Genomic DNA, 16,339 nt, shown 5'->3' with positions numbered 1-16,339 from the left:
CAGTTCCTTTTTATCCAGAGAAACTCAATAAATTGGTTAAACATGATTTCTTTTTTAGAAAACTATTGTTGATTTTGCCTTGCATGTTGACAAGTGCTCTGTTATGCCTCTAATATTACTTTTAATATTTTCCCTATGATAGTGATTCAAGAAGGCAGCTCGTTACCATCTTCTCTGGGGCACTTAAGGATGGACAACAAATGCTGGCTCAGCCAACAATGTCAACATGCCCTCAGTATTAATTTTAAAAAGTTAAGCTACCTTCACTGTAGTTACCCGCTTTCCATCTCCCTTTTTGAATGAAGGAGTTACATTCACTATTTTCCAATTTAATGGTACTTTTCCTAAAAAAAATCTACGTACTTAGGAAAATTAAAATTAAAGCATCAGGCCTCTCATTAGCCACTTCTTTTAAGGTGTTTGGATGAAGTCCATCAGTGCCGGGATTTGTCAGCCTGCAGCTTCAGCAGCTTGTTTATGACCACTTCCTGGGTGATTGTAGCTTCTGGAAGTTCCTCCTTCCCTTCATCTCCCGATTTCATGTCTATTTCTGGGATGTTACATATTTTCTCTGTAGTTAACATTGATGCAAAATACCTGTTCAATTCATCTGCCCTAACCTTACTTTCCCTTATTAATTCTCTAGACTCATTCTACAGGACCAATGCTCCTGTTATTTTTAAATGTCTGTAGAAATTCTATTTATTGTTTTTATATTTGTAATTAATTTTCTTATTTTAATTTTTCCTAGCTTATTAACTTTTATTATTCATATTCTTCCACTTTTCTGTAATGTTACTCATCTTTGTGCAATTGCATACTTTCTCTTTAACTTTCCGATTGTCTTTAACTTTGTTAGTTAAGTGAGATAGTGGATTCTCCCCTTGGATTGTTTTTTCCTTGTTGGAATGTATCTATTCTTTGTATTCTAATATATAAACTAAAATGTCCATTGCATCTCTGCTGGCCTATTCCTTAACTAAATTTTTCTGTTCAATTTAACTATCTTTGATTATCTGCGTTCTAAGAAGAACTATTGTGTCTCAAACTTTTAAAGTAATTCTAACCCGGTTAGAGTTATTAATAGCAGTTGATTTCTGTTACCAAATATGGTGCAAAAATCTGTAGTACATATATCCATTTCTTACAAATGTTGTACTCCTCAGGGACAATTGAGAGGAGACTGAAACCTATTTCCACTTTGTAAAGCTATGGTTACTTTAATCAAATTCTAAAATTCTATTTCTAGACACCCTGTATGTTCACCACACTTAATTGTGGTGAATCTTTTGGAGGAAGAGGCTAATGTGGGAATTGCTTGTGGATATTGTTACGTATGTTAAACAATTAATATTCTCAGGTTTTTGACTTTTACAAAATGGGTAATTCTTTAAACAAAAGCATTTACAGGAGTGGCCATTCCATTGCCCTTGAGAGGGTGGCAGTAAGTTGCCATCTTGAACACAATTGAATGGTTTGTTAGGCTGTTTTGGAGGGAAATTAAGAATCCATCACTTTACAAGTAATAATCCTGAATGTGTGTTGTATTGGACTGTGTATTTGTATGTTACTGGTCGGAGGTGTGATCAGATTATTTGCATGCCAAAGAACCTCTGACCAAAATATGTCCCAATACTATGTCCAACAGCCAAAATTATCTGAGTGGTTGGCTCTAGGACATTTGAGAATGCTTACCGATTGATACACATTCCATCAGTTACTGCTAAATGTTCTGAGAGAAATTAAAGTTGTGTCCTGAACTGCAAGTTAATTTGAGGAAACTTGTTTGAAAATATTCAATACTTCATGGTTATATATAATACAAGCTGTTTTGGACACCACCGACTTGGGCAGCTTACAGTGGACTCTTGGGTAGTGCTATGATTTCATTTTTGCTGATGGAGCTAGACAAATAACCTGGTTCCCACCTAAAACTTGATCACTATTCGAGCACCTCCAGATATGTGGTAGAGCATCTGCTTGTGTGGCGTTGTGTAGTATCAGTTCCTTTTGTACCATACTGCAGCAAACATTCTGCATAGAATGTGCCAGGTTCAGATCTGTCAACTGGATTTAGAGAGATGAAGTGATGGTTGTGTGTTAAACTTTGGTTTTTTTATTCTTCTCCCCTGCCTCCCCACATCTTTCAGATGCTGCTGGAGCTGCTGCTGATTGAGTTGTGTCCAGAACTGCGAATTCATTTGGAAGAACTTAAACTCTGCCCGAGCCTAACCAACACCTCATGAATATCTGTGAAGTAGAAGTCATAATGGACCTTTTTTTAAAAAAAACACTATCTACAAACTTTCCCCCCAAAGGACATTAGGCCGGGATTTATTGATGTTTGTTGTTTCACCTCACGTGTGACAGATGTAGCATTAAGTGAAATGATTTTATGCTGAAGCATAAAGCTACTTACTTTTTCCTTCCATGCTGATATCCAGTAGTTTGTTTCCTTAAGTTCTGATGCCAGTAATTAATGTTGTGAGAAATGGAATAAATATTTTATAAGACAACTTTGGAATTGTATTATTTTTGTTGGTGGTGCATGCGTCATATCTAAGTTGCAAGCTCCTCACAGAGGAATTTAACATTCCTTTCTTATCAGTGACCATTGAGTAGCCTCTGTGTGCAATATGTATGTAGATCATTGTGAATATTTTATTGTTAAATAGAACTAGATTTTATTTTTACCAAAGATTTCAATGGTGTAGATGATTTATAAGCAATAAATTATGACAAAACTTAAACTCTTCAGTGCAATTTTTTTCTACTGTTCTGTTGGACATGTTAGGATTCAGAATGAATTGTTGATTTCCACCAGACCTCCTCTTGGATCTCATCTGCTTATATGAAATAAACTACAGTAGCCTGGGCTATTCCACATTATCTGTGCACTCCACTGAGCAGCTCCAACTTTCAAAATAACTTTTCTTATAGATTTTTTCCTTCTAAATTGGGAACTCTTCGTGATTTGCCTCTAGCACCATGGCTGAAAATCATACGTAGCTGTGTGAAGATTCACAAGCATTTAGCCATGCTCAGTATCTGTTCAGGATCTTCACTGCATCATCCTCCTCATTGTAACATTATGACTAAATGTGAATGGTGTGATTTGTAAGAAATATCTGACGCAATGAACATGTAAATGAATAAATACATTTTTGTAATTATATGTTCAAAGAATGAATTATGGTTGAGGAATCTAAATTAGATTTTGTTCGTCTAATTCAATTGATTGTGATGCACAGTGTCATCAACTGTATCATCAATGGCAAATGGCACACAACAAAGGCGGTAAACTTTCAACCGGTGTATAAATCAATGAATGATAAATGAAAGTTTTAAACATGAAAATTCAGTGGGAGAACATGTTTTCACTACACAGTTCTACAGTTTTGTTCAATATTCTCCACACAGCCATTCCTTTATAGTTTACTTCTCTGCTTGTCCTGTTGTCATGCCGACACTTTCCAGCACCTCTGTGTTCTGAATTGACAAGTTGATTAGCTCTCACGGCTGTGGGTAACATCGTTCTCTCAATGGTCAGACTGACAGTGCTCAAAACTACATTCTTCCACTGTACAATTAAAATCTTCCAGGTAGAATAATAGAACAGCAACAAACAATTCACACTATCAAGCCTCTTGGCCTGTTATTAAATCATGCTTGATCTCAATTTCAGCTCCAATTTCCCACAAGAGGTCCACATTCCTCAATACCCTTATAACTACTTGCATTGATATAATACATATAAGGTAGTAAAATATGCTGAGTTACCAAGGTGTACAGCTGGATGAACACAGCAGGCCAAGCAGCATTAGAGGAGCCGGAAAGCTGACGTTTTGGGCCTAGATCCTTTCTGAAGAAGATTCTCCAGCATCTGCAGTTCCTACTATCTCAGTAAAATATGCTGGTTGTTTCACAGAAATGTTTAGCAAACAGAATTGAACCCCTATCAAAAATCTTTCATTTCAATCTTGTAAATTTCAGTTGGTTCAACCGCCATAGCCTTTCTGGAATTCTATATTTTCATTAATCTTTTCTATTGGGATGTGAGCATTGTTGGTGGGGCTGAGGGAGTTGTTGATAGCTTAGTGGTATTAACACTAGACTGTTAATCTAGAGACCCAGGTATTATTCAGGGGATTCCAGTTCAAATCCTGCCATAGCAGATGATGGAATTTGAACTCAATAAAAATCTAGAACTTAACAATGATCTGAAACTGTTGCTAATTGTCAGGAAAACCCCATCTGGTTCACTGCTGTCTTACCCAGTCTGGTCTACATGTTACTCCAGACTTCCAGCAATGTGGTTGACCATAACTGGCTTCTGGGCAAGTGGGGATGGCCAGAAATGCTGTGATGCCAAAGTCAGTGATGCCCACATTCTGTGAGTGAATTTTGAAAATACATCACCCTGGAAAAATGGTACTGAGACACTGCTTTGAGTGCTGTGGTACGTTAACCATGTTTGTCATCTGAAGTGTTTGGTAGGGTTCCTTGATGTCACATGGAGTGAATCTCATTGGCTCAAACCTGGCATGTATGATGTTGGCTGGCCACAGGATCTACGTAAAAATTATACAGGTGGGCCAAAGTGAATGATCAACTTCTTTTAAAAGGCCACCAACGTTCATGATGGCAGGAATAAAAACTTTGTTCTTAGTTGTTCCTTCAAAACAACACAAAGAGAAATGGTGAAGGAATTTTACAGCCAGAAAATCACCCAAAATTCAAATTCCTACAGTAACTTATTTCATTGGCAATGTAGCCGGGATAATGTATGGCTTGCATAGGAACTTACAGCTTTTGTCCTCGTTCATCTAAGTGGCTACAGGTCAGAGGTTTAGAATATACCATTTGTTGAAAAAGTCTTGATGAATTATTGCAACATGTAGCATTAATAGTCCTTTCTGCTACTACTGTGTACCAGTGGAAGAGCGAGAAGATATTGGAAGTGGTGGGATGGGATCCAGATTGATCAAGCAAGTTACTCTGTCATGGATGGTGTTGACCTTTTTTGAGTGTTACTGGAGCTGCACTCATCAGAACTGATGTACAGCATTCTGTCAAAAAACATATGTGGTGGACAAGCGTCACAGACAGGAGGTGAGTTACTTGTTATATCAAGGCTAATGTCTTTTTGTATCCACTGTCTTAAGCAGCTTCTTTATGTCACATGGTGTGAATCTAATTGGCTCAAACCTGGCACATATGTTGGCTGGCCACAGTTTTATGTATCTATGATACAGGTGGGCCAAGGTAAATGATCAGCTTTTTAAAAATGCCCATCAACATTCATGATGGTAGGAATACAAACTTTGTTCTTAGTTGTTTCTGGGACTACTCTATTGTTTCACCAGATTAGCATCTGTTTTTATTGTAATGTCTGGTTTTGTTCCAACAATGCTTCCCTGCACACTTCATTGGAACCCAGTTTTCAGCTGCTAGATAACACAGGCAATTCCCGGGTTGCAAATGGATTCTGTCATTAAGTCTGTTAAAATTCAAATATAAAACTGAATCCAGGACAATAGGAAATACTTTTTTTTCAGTACAGGACACAAAATGTTCGCGTGTCAGATCTTTAAAATTAATATTAATTGTATTAACCTGTATGGCATCGCATTTAATAAGCATGAGGATTCGTAAGATGGATACTTGTAAATCAGGGAATGTTTGTGCTAGATCTATCCCATCTAATAAAGTAATAGCATCAACCATTGCTGAATGGTATCTTTAATGTGCAGATGGGATTTTATGTTCACCGGCCTGTATTTAAACGATGAGTAATTACAGAAAACTGCAACACAAAGGGACTTGGGGTACTTGTGCGCAAGGCACAGAAAGCTAGCATGCAGATGCAGCAGATAATCTGGAATGTTAACGGAATGTTAGTTAGAGCTTTATTTCAAGGGCGTTGGAGTATGAGTACAGAAGTCTAAAGGCCTGTTGATTGGACTACTGAGGGCAGTTTTGTCCTCTTATTTAAATATGGATGTAATTTCATTGGATGCAGTTCGGAGAAGCTTCACTGGGATGATCGCTAGTATGGAGAGACTGTCTTACCAGCAAAGGTTAAACAGGTTCACACTCTATTCAGAGGAGTTTAGAAAAGTGAGAGGTGCTGTCATTGAAACATACAGGATTGTGAAGAGGCTTTATAGGGTAAATGCTGAGAAGATGTTTCTGCATATGGGAGAGCCTAGGTCCAGAGGGCACAGTCTCGGAATTAGGGGAATTTAAGACTGATAAGAAATTTCTTCTCTCAGAAGGTTGAGTGCCTTGGCAGTTCCTTCCCACCAAGAGCTGTGGAGGCAGTCTTTGTGAATATTTAAGGTTGAAATAGATTCTTGATCTGTTGGGGAATTGAGGGTATGGGGACAGGGCAGTAAAGTGGATGTGAGGAGTGTCAGGTCAGCCATGATCCTATTTAATGGTGAAGCAGGTTTGAGGGGCTGAATGGCCTATTCCCATTCCTATTTCTTGAGTATGGTGACCACCTTTATCAGTGCTATCACAGTTCCCAATAGGTAAATTGGCAAAGACAAGGAAAAGCAGTTTTTCTCCTGGTTCTCTCACCACCTAACATAAGTCCAGCCTGACAGACATGTATAAGGCCAACCTGCTTAGTGATGGTGCTACCAAGACACTTTGATTGATTAACTCAAGAGACCATCTGTGCCCTTGCAACCTTCAGCACTACTTCCAAATGGTGTTCAATATGAAGGAGTACGAAGCCATTAGCTGAGGGAATGGGAATTGACAGGTTTCTTTGCCCATGGGTTAATAAAGTGGTTAATAAAGATTTCCAGTGCCAGTTTAGCCTAATTGTTTTAACTTGTGCTACCTTTTCTGTTGGATCTGCCTTATTAGCGGGAAGAAGACTACAGCACTGGCTGTAAGGTATGAATCACTTGGTATAACCACGTCAGGCTTGATATGTCTGTCGAACAGCTTTCACAGTTTTTGGCAATAATTCCCACGTGCTAGTAAGGATTACGTTGCAGAACTGGATTTCTGATGCTTAGATCAATGCTGCATGGTGAATCTAGTTTTTAATGTTTCTCTAGCAGTTTTAGTACAAGTGAGTGGTCTACAGCTTAAAAGTAAACCAATCCAGAAAAAGGTCTTCCTTGAGGATATTCATACTTCAGTGTGGTAGTTTCACAATCACAATTATCACAACTACCTTGTCAATCTCCATATTTATTTATTTACGGAATTTAAATTTCATCAGCCGTTGTGGGATTTAAACTCTGTATCCAAAGGGTTAGTCCAGGGTCTTTGGATAACTACTATAGTAACATAATTATCATTCTACCATTGTTATAACTGTATAATCCATCCTAAACATCATTATCACTAGGCTATACGAATATATACTAAGATAAATATGCACAACAGCATTTTTCCCTTTTATTTTAGTAGTGCAGTTTTTCTGTTTTGCCTAAATTCCTTTCAACCACCGATTGTGACACTGGAATTTTCCAAAGTTTATCTTTTGACAATTATATATTGTTTGGATATTACATGGCATTAAAAATAAAATTTATTTTGTCATTTCCCAAATTTGGGAGTATGAAAAAACTTGCATTTATAGGAAAATTTTCATCTGTTGTCTATAACAATCTAAAACATTTCAAAATGAAGTGAGCTGTTGCAGTGTACACAAAGACAGCAGCCAATTTATACACTGTAAGGGCTTACAAACAGAAGGTGATTTCTGTGCTAGTGACTGAGGAAATTTCAGCTTCGCCAGGGAACGGTGCCAGGAACCACTTAAACTACCTGAGATACAAAATACAAATTCAATTTAACATCTTACGTAAAATCACTGCATTGAAATTGTCAACCTAGTTTAGAAGCTCAAGTCCTGCGGTGGACTAGGCTAAATTAGATGTTGAATTTATGTTCAATACACATCCGGTTGATGCGGAAGTAATACTGCTGACATCATGTGAAATTGTATGTCACTTAATGTTTAAATGATCTCAAATTATTGGAGCTAGTGTCTGTCTTAAGTGCCTTAATGAATAGCTCCATGTAAACAATGGGCAGAACCTCCGCCTGCCACCCAAAGTCAGCCCTGTTGTGAACAGTGGCAGCCCTGCAGACATTCAGAGCACCTAAGTGGCTGGAGAGGGATGTCTGTACTTTTTAAATGGTTGTGCTCACTTGCAGGGGTGGGTGAGTACCCACTGAGGAACTGAGGCACCCAACCACCCATCCATCTCTGCCCCTTCCCACCTGAAGCCTGCGTAGGGTGCCTTTCGGGGCTTCATCCTGTTCCTGAACTCTTCCCACCAGCCTCAATTTTGATGTTGATGGGAAACAACCGCAAGTGGTCAAGTGGAAGAACAGTGAGAAGGCCATCTGAATGATTTTGCACTCCCTTAAAGCCACTGGCAGGGACTAAAATTCTGCCCACCAGAGTCCATTTATTGAAGACTGCTAATTTGTCCTTTATAACATCTACACCTCACCTCATACACTTTCAAAATTATCTGCATGTTTGCCAATTCCAAATTAAATGTTCTGGAGTTCTCAGACTGTATGTCTATTTCCTATACATCTGAACCTGCTCAAAATCTCACTTGCCTATAATCTCTACTCTCACTGACCTGGTCCCCATTGTTTTACATGTGATGTTCTAATCCTTATGCTTAAATATTTCTATTACTTCATGTCTTCCTATTTCTAAATTTTCTTGCACTATTTGGTACCACGTTCTGTCCCATTTCATTGTTCTCCCAAACGTTTTGTTCTGCCAAATCTTTCTTCCTTCAACCCATCATTGACCATACCTATAATGGTTTGTAAGGCTCTAGATATTCATTCCATAAATCTCTCCTTTACTCCCAATGTCTCCTTGCACTTGGTGCTTAGGCAGATTTTGCTTTTGAAAAAACAAGGCGTTACATTAAAGTATTGCAGGATTTCTTTTCAACATATGGTAAAATTATGATGCATTATACGTTGTTACACTGGGAGCTTGAGATGAATAAATGGCTCAATTCAATTAAGTCCTATCTCCTGTTGGTCTAGTAATAAGAAGTTGAAGATGTATTATTAGGAATCACATGTCTTTTTACTCAGGACTCAGTTCTGCAATTTCCTGTTTCAAAAATGATGTGGAATTAACTACACGATGAAAAACTGTACCTTAACAGTACTTAATTGTCATTATAATCCACAGGTGCAGGCTCTGTTCAAGGACTTCATCAGAATGGTTGCTTTTTAAATTCTTTCCATTATAACTTGAAAATGTAGGTCAGTTGCTAGATCGCGATCCATGGTAATTGCCTTAGATTAGAAAAGCATTGAAAATCAGGTGAGACGGCTCTTTTTTTCCAATGTACAGTGTATTAACATATGATGGGTAATTATCTGAATGGTACAGTAATACAGCCTTGCCTGTGTCACCCTCATTCCAAGTACTAATAACATTCTCAGCATAATTATCAGAGTCAGGGTTGCACAATACTGTAACATAAAGCAGAAACTATTTGCAAAGTTCTGTTTATGTGTCAAGTTGTTGAGAAGTTGCTGAAGAGTATAATTTAGTACATTGAGAAGTCATTAGCATTCTATCCTCCCTCAATTGATATGTTGGTTTGATAGATGCCTACTTTTCATGAAAATTAATTAGTTATGCTGTATATTGTTTATTTTGGCTCTTACACAAAAGTCCTAATCACAACTAAAAGATGGACATTCGTCAAAAAAGTAAAAGCTTTATGCTTCATTTGTTGGACAGATCAACACTGAAGCAGCCCGGAATTGTACAAGATATGTCATAAAATGAAATGATTCACATCTTTATGTTCAGTAAATTCTGAAATTTCAGGACCAGGTTCAGAAGGCATAAGAGCAGGCAGGCTATTTTGGAACTGTACAGGACGTTAGGCCACAGCTGGAGTACTGTGTACACTGGCCACTGCACTATAAGAAAGATGTGATTGTACTGGAGACAGTGCAGAGGAAGTTGACAAGGACGTTGCCTGGCACAGAGCTGTTTTTATGAAGAGAGGCTGGATAAGTTCTGGTTGTTTACTATAGCAGACAAGGCTCAGAGGAGATCTGCCTGGTGAGTATATGATTTGAAGGGTGTGGACAGAAAATCAGCAGTTCGCACCCCGCCCCCCACCCCGGTTGAAGGATTACTAACAACTTTAAAGTGGGGGTTTAGAAGGGATTTGAAGAAAACACTTTTCACTCAGATGATAGTGGGAATCTGGAATGCATTGCCTGGGAGGGTAGCTGAGGAAGGAAATTTTACAACCTTTGAAAAGTACTTGGACAAGCACTTAAAATATCAAAACATTCAAAGTTATGGGTCAAGTCTGGAAAGTGGGACCGGTGTAGATTGAGAGTAGTTTTTGTTCGTGCAGACTCAGGAGCCAAAGGGTTCTTCTATAATCTCTGATTTTATAAGATTAAATTTGTGATCTGCATTGTAATCCTTTCTGAACCTACCTTGCAGTAGTACTTTCTGGCTTCCACCTGATTTTGTTGTGTCCCTAAGCCCAACTGTAGACATCTGGCGTAGTAGAAAGCAGCCATGGCGATACCCTTTGCTATGTAAGCTGGCAGACAGTCAGTTTCTTCTGCTATTTGAGGGATATTGTCATATTCAGCAACTCTGGTTTAAATTTGAGACAAATGAGTTTGGAAAAACCGTTATGACAGGAACAATAAACAGTGCACTAAATATTTTAATTAAGTAGAAATCTCAAACAATTGGTAACTGGATACATCTTGTAACAGCCCCAACTGAAGGTGGTGCTAATTATATTGACGATTAACAAATTCTAGCCACTTGGCCTTACTTTGTTTAATTAATATATTAATATGTTTCCAAAGGAAATATTCAAGATCTGAAGAGGAAATGATGGCCTAGTCTGTTAATCAGAGATCCAAGTAATGTTCTGGGGATCCTGCCATGGCAGAATGTGGAATTTCAAACAAATCTGGATTAAGAGTCCATGTAAAATAATCCACGAAACCATGGTCAGGAAATTACTATTTGTTTTACTAATGTCCTTTCGGGTAGGAAACTGTTATCCTTACCTGATCTGGCCTATACGTGACTCCAGATCCCTAATGTTTCATGGCTTCAGGTTGAATGTGGGCAAGGAAACATAGGCCTAATAACTATGATGCTCCATTTAGCTGGATGAATCTGTACTCCATGTTGAAAAAAACATTTGGAGGAAGCAGTAAGGGTAGTTGACCACAAAATGTACTCTGGGTGATGGGTTTCAATGTCCACCACCAATGGGTGGCTCGGTAGCAGCACTACTGATCAAGCTGGTCAGATCCTAAAGGATGCAGCCACCAGACTGGGTCTGTGACATGGAGCAAGGGAACTAACAAGAGGGAAAAACATGCTTGACCTCAACCTTACCAAACTGCAGATGCATCTATCCATGACAGTATCAGTAACAGTGACCATAGCAAGGTCCCAGCTTCACATTGAGAATGCCCTTCAATGGCATGGCACTATCACCATGCTAAATGGGTCAAACTTCAAACAGATCTAGCAGAATTGTGCTCCAGCACAATCAGTAAACTCATGACTTGGCATATTCCCCCATGTGACCATTGCCATCAAGCCAGGGGGTCAACCCTGGTTCAATGGAGAGCGCAGGAGGGCATGCCAGGCCCATCTTCAGGCTTATCTAAAAATGAAGTATCAATCTAGTGAAGTTAACAAACAGGACTATTTGTGTGCCAAATAGCATATGTGGCAAGTGATAGACAAAGCTAAGTGATCCCAAAACCAGTGGATCACATCTTAGCTCTGCAGTTCCACTACATCCAGTTGTGAATGGTGGTGAACAATTAAACAACTCACCGGAGGTGAAGGTTCCACAAATATCCCCATCCTCAATGATGGAAGAGCCCAGCACATCAGTGCAAAATATAAGACTGAAGCATTTGCAGCAATCTTCAACCAGAAGTGTTGAGTGGAAGATCTACTCTGCTCCCTCCCAGTGGTTGTAGCATTACAAATACTAGTCTTCGGCCAATTCAATTCACTCCGCATAACTTGAAGGAACAGTTAGAGGACTGGGTTCTGCAAAAGCTATGGGCTCTGACAACATACCGGCAATAGTACTGAAGACTTTTGCTCCTGAACTTGCTGTTCTTGTAGCCAGGCTCTTCCAATACAACAATGGCATCTGCCTGAAAGTCTGGAAAACTGCTTAAGGATCTCTTGTACACAAATTTAAACTGGCCAATTACCAGCCCATCAGTCTATTCTTGGTCACTAGTAATGTGATGGACGGTGTCATTGACAGTGCTGTCAAGCAGCACCTACTCTGCCATAACCTGCTAAGTGATGCTCAGTTTGGGTTCTGCCAGGGCCACCCAGCTCCTGACTTCATTACAGCCTTGGTTCAAACATGGACAAAAGAGCTGAACTGCAGAGGTGAGATGAGAGTGTCAATCCTTGACGTCAAGACTGCATTTGACTGAGTGTGGCATCAAGGAGCCCTAATAAAACTGGAGTCAACGAGTATCCGGGGGAAAACTCTCTGCTGGTTGGAGTCGTAACTGGCACATTGTTGGGTGAAGGACCTGTACTGTGCTGTCCTGTGGTGGCACATAAGAAGATGGTCGTGGTTGCTGGAGGTTAGCTTCAAGATATCACAGGGTAATGATATCCTCAGGGTAGTGTCCTAAACCAAACCATCTTCAGCTGCTTCATCAACAACCTATTCTCCATCTTAAGGTCAGAAGTAGGGATGTTCACCAATGAGTGCACAAAGCACCCTTTGTGACTCCTAAGATACTGAAACAATCTGTGTTCAAATGCAACAAGATTTGGACAATATCCACGCTTGGGCTGACAAAATGGCAAGCAACATGCACACCACACAAATGCCAGGCAACGACCATTTAGAATAAGAGACCATCTAACCACCACCCCTTGAAATCAAATAGTGTTACCATTACTGAATCCTCCACTATCAATATCCTGTGGTTACCATTGACCAGAAACTCAACTGGGCTTGCCACATAAACACAGTGGCTACAAGACCAGGTATAAGGCTAGGAATATTGCAGCAAGTAACTCATTTCCTACCTCCTCAAAGCATGTCCACCATCTACAGGGTGCATGTCAGGACTGTAATAGAGTATTTTCCAGTTGCCTGGATGAGTGTAACTCTAACAACACTCAAGAAGTTTGACATGATACAGAACAAAGCAACTTGCTTGACTGGCACCACATCCACAAACATGCACTCGCACTACCACTTGTGCTCAATTGCAGCAGTGTATATTGTTTGCTTGATGCACTGCAGAAATTCATTACACAGCGTCTTCAAAACCCACAGCACTTCTATCTAGAGGGACAAGGCCAGCAAATGATTGGGAACACTATCACCTGCAAGTTCTCCTCCAAGCCATTCACCGTTCTGATCTGGAAATATGTCCTTCGCAGTCACTTTGGGAGGGAATTCCAGGATTTTGACAAAGGGCATTGTGGATAAACCTGCAATATGTAGAAAAGAAGGCAGCTGACCACTGACTTCTCAACGGCAACTAGCAATAAATGCTGACCAGCCAGTGAAACCTACATCCCACAAGTGAATTAAAAAAAGGAACTGCAACAATATGGTTGACTCTTGACTGCTCTTTGGGGAATTAGGAATGGGCAATGAATTTTTCAAAAAAAACCAAAAGCAAGTCATTGACTGTAGAAAAATTCAAGTCTGTGTCAGTATGGTTGCTGCTATTCAGTCCTTTATGTCCATAACTGCTTTCTGCAAGAGTGTCAATTAGCACTACTCCCCTACCTGTTCTTTCCTTCATGTAATTATCGAATTGCCTGTAGGAAGGCTGAAGACTGAATCTCCATCTTCTACATTCTCAGCAGTGCACTCCAGGTTCTCATTACTTATGCTTTTTCTTAAAAAAAAGGTTTTCCTCGTGTTGTTTTTGGTTCTTTGCCAGTCCTCTTCAAGTTGCGTTTTTTGGTTCTACCATTGTATTCTCCCTACACACTGTCTTCAGGCTCATAATTTTTATAACTTCCATCAAGTGTCAACATTCCCCCAGGAGAATAGGCCCAAGTTCTCTAAGTTTATCAGTATAACTGAAGGTCGACATCCCAAAACTATTACTATAAATCTGTTCTGCTCCTGAACACCTTTATTGTGATTACTATAACATGGTGCCCTGGTTTAGGCACAATACTCCAGCTAAGGTCAAACAATGTTTTGTGAATGTTCGTCGTAATTTCTTTGCTCATGTATTCAATACTTCTATTTATAAAGAATCCCATATGCCTTTATTCTCAACTAAACCTGCCATATTTAATAGTTTATAAGCATATATCCTGGCTGTCTGCTGCACTTCAATGGGATTCTAATTATTTTAATCAATCTGTTTGGACTTGTTATCTCACACGTCCGGGGCAGATGGGATGCCATCACAACACCACAAGATCTTAAATGTAAATCAACTAAATTCTCTTCAGTTACATTTTATCCTTTATTTTGTATCGTCTTACATTTTGATAGAAAAAACAAAGGAATCAGTTCACCCTTCACTTCCATGTTCATGCCAATTCCATCATCTTATCTATGTACTCTTAAGGCTAATCACTATCTTCCTGATAGTACACACATTTAGTCCAAGTTTTGATCAGTTTTTGATTCTCTAATTTATCTGGGTCAAATCTGCTTTCACATCATTGAAATTCTTGCACCCTACCCTCCACAGCAATTTAAATATATCTATCCCAAAGTGCTGCTGGCTCCATTCATTGTTGCATTCTGGGTCGATAGGCAGAGGATGGGTGGCTGCACAACTTAGTTTTGGTTGTAATGGGAACTGCAGATGCTGGAGAATTCCAAGATAATAAAATGTGAGGCTGGATGAACACAGCAGGCCAAGCAGCATCTCAGGAGCACAAAAGCTGACGTTTCAGGCCTAGACCCTTCATCAGAGAGGGGGATGGGGTGAGGGTTTTGGAATAAATAGGGAGAGAGGGGGAGGCGGACTGAAGATGGAGAGAAAAGAAGATAGGTGGAGAGAGTATAGGTGGGGAGGCAGGGAGGGGATAGGTCAGTCCAGGGAAGACGGACAGGTCAAGGAGGTGAGATGAGGTTAGTAGGTAGGAGACGGGCGTGCGACTTGGGGTGGGAGGAAGCCCACCCCAAGCCGCACCCCCGTCTCCTACCTACTAACCTCATCCCACCTCCTTGACCTGTCCGTCTTCCCTGGACTGACCTATCCCCTCCCTACCTCCCCACCTATCTTCTTTTCTCTCCATCTTCGGTCCGCCTCCCCCTCTCTCCCTATTTATTCCAGAACCCTCACCCCATCCCCCTCTCTGATGAAGGGTCTAGGCCCTAGTCAGCTTTTGTGCTCCTGAGATGCTGCTTGGCCTGCTGTGTTCATCCAGCCTCACATTTTGTTATCTATAATTAGATTTCTGTGTGGTTATGTTGACAAAAGATGAGTTTGATCATTTCCATTACCTTTGAGCAAGATCGACAGTATTATAGTACAGCTTACGACTGTAGAAATAAGCAATTAGGTGACCCTGAGCATAAACATTGCCTCTGCTTGATGCTTCCTTCAGACAATTCCATGCTGACTGTGCGTCCTTACGGATACCTTGCCCAGTGAGGTACAACAAACCCAATACACCCTGGGACTCTAGACTTCCATTGCCACAGGCTTCAGAATGCCAAAAGAATGCCTGAAAGAGTCGAAGCACATAATAGCACAACTGTTAGATTAAAACATGGTACAGGTTGTAGCAAAATTAAATTTTGTGATAAACCAAGGTGATCCTCAGCCACAAAAACTGCAGCCTTAAAATGGAAACAACTTATTCAGTTTTAGGCGGTGCAGTTCTGATTAATTTTTAATAACACTCATTAATATTTTCCACCAAATGTATTGCTCTGTAATTCATTTTTGCATTTTGACATATTAGAAAAAGCAGTACAGCCATTGGACAGGGACTTTCTACTGCAGTGAAATCACTCATGTAGTGGCTGGAAGTAAAGGGAGACTCTATATTTTCTTCAACAGTGTGTTCTTAATCCCAATTAATTTCTGGGAAGAGGTAATTAGAATTGTAGAGAGTAAACACTGCCATAGATCCATTGGGCCAAATAGCCTATTTCTGTGTTTTACATTCTGTGTGTCACATATGGCCAGCGTGACTAGGATGTCTCATTCATAAGAATCAGTGCAGAAGACTGTACACCGGAAATGCATGTAATGTAATAAACGTTTTTGTATAAAGGATTTAATTAATACGAAGTATATTTTGAAGGAAAGATAAATGTTGTAAATATTTGTA

General features: G+C 39.7%; 2 protein-coding genes across 7 annotated transcripts in view; one reads left to right on the top strand and one right to left on the bottom strand.

Annotated features, from left to right (window-relative positions):
• Positions 1-2,750, top strand: part of snx25 (sorting nexin 25) — a 208,382-nt gene extending 205,632 nt beyond the window's left edge. For all 3 annotated transcript variants that reach the window (XM_048527573.2, XM_048527575.1, XM_048527574.1), the window contains one exon: positions 2,151-2,750. In XM_048527573.2, the coding sequence (XP_048383530.1) occupies positions 2,151-2,246 (96 nt within the window). In that variant the 3' untranslated portion in view covers positions 2,247-2,750. The remainder of the gene's footprint in view (positions 1-2,150) is intronic.
• Positions 2,751-3,242: 492 nt separating this feature from the next.
• Positions 3,243-16,339, bottom strand: part of lrp2bp (LRP2 binding protein) — a 41,380-nt gene continuing 28,283 nt past the window's right edge. For 2 of the 4 annotated variants that reach the window (XM_048527131.2, XM_048527132.2), the window contains exons 8-10: positions 15,504-15,727; positions 10,483-10,648; positions 3,247-9,309 (exon numbers count right to left, since the gene is read on the bottom strand). In XM_048527131.2, the coding sequence (XP_048383088.1) occupies positions 9,244-9,309; positions 10,483-10,648; positions 15,504-15,727 (456 nt within the window). In that variant the 3' untranslated portion in view covers positions 3,247-9,243. Of the gene's footprint in view, positions 9,310-10,482; positions 10,649-15,503; positions 15,728-16,339 lie in introns of all 4 variants that reach the window. The other 2 variants (XM_048527133.2, XM_059644836.1) reach the window with 2 other exon arrangements.

The sequence above is a fragment of the Stegostoma tigrinum genome, chromosome 3, assembly GCF_030684315.1.
Source record: "Stegostoma tigrinum isolate sSteTig4 chromosome 3, sSteTig4.hap1, whole genome shotgun sequence".
Taxonomy (NCBI): Eukaryota; Metazoa; Chordata; class Chondrichthyes; order Orectolobiformes; family Stegostomatidae; genus Stegostoma; species Stegostoma tigrinum.
Note: the sequence above shows the minus strand (reverse complement) of the source record. Positions and strands in the feature narration are given on the sequence as shown.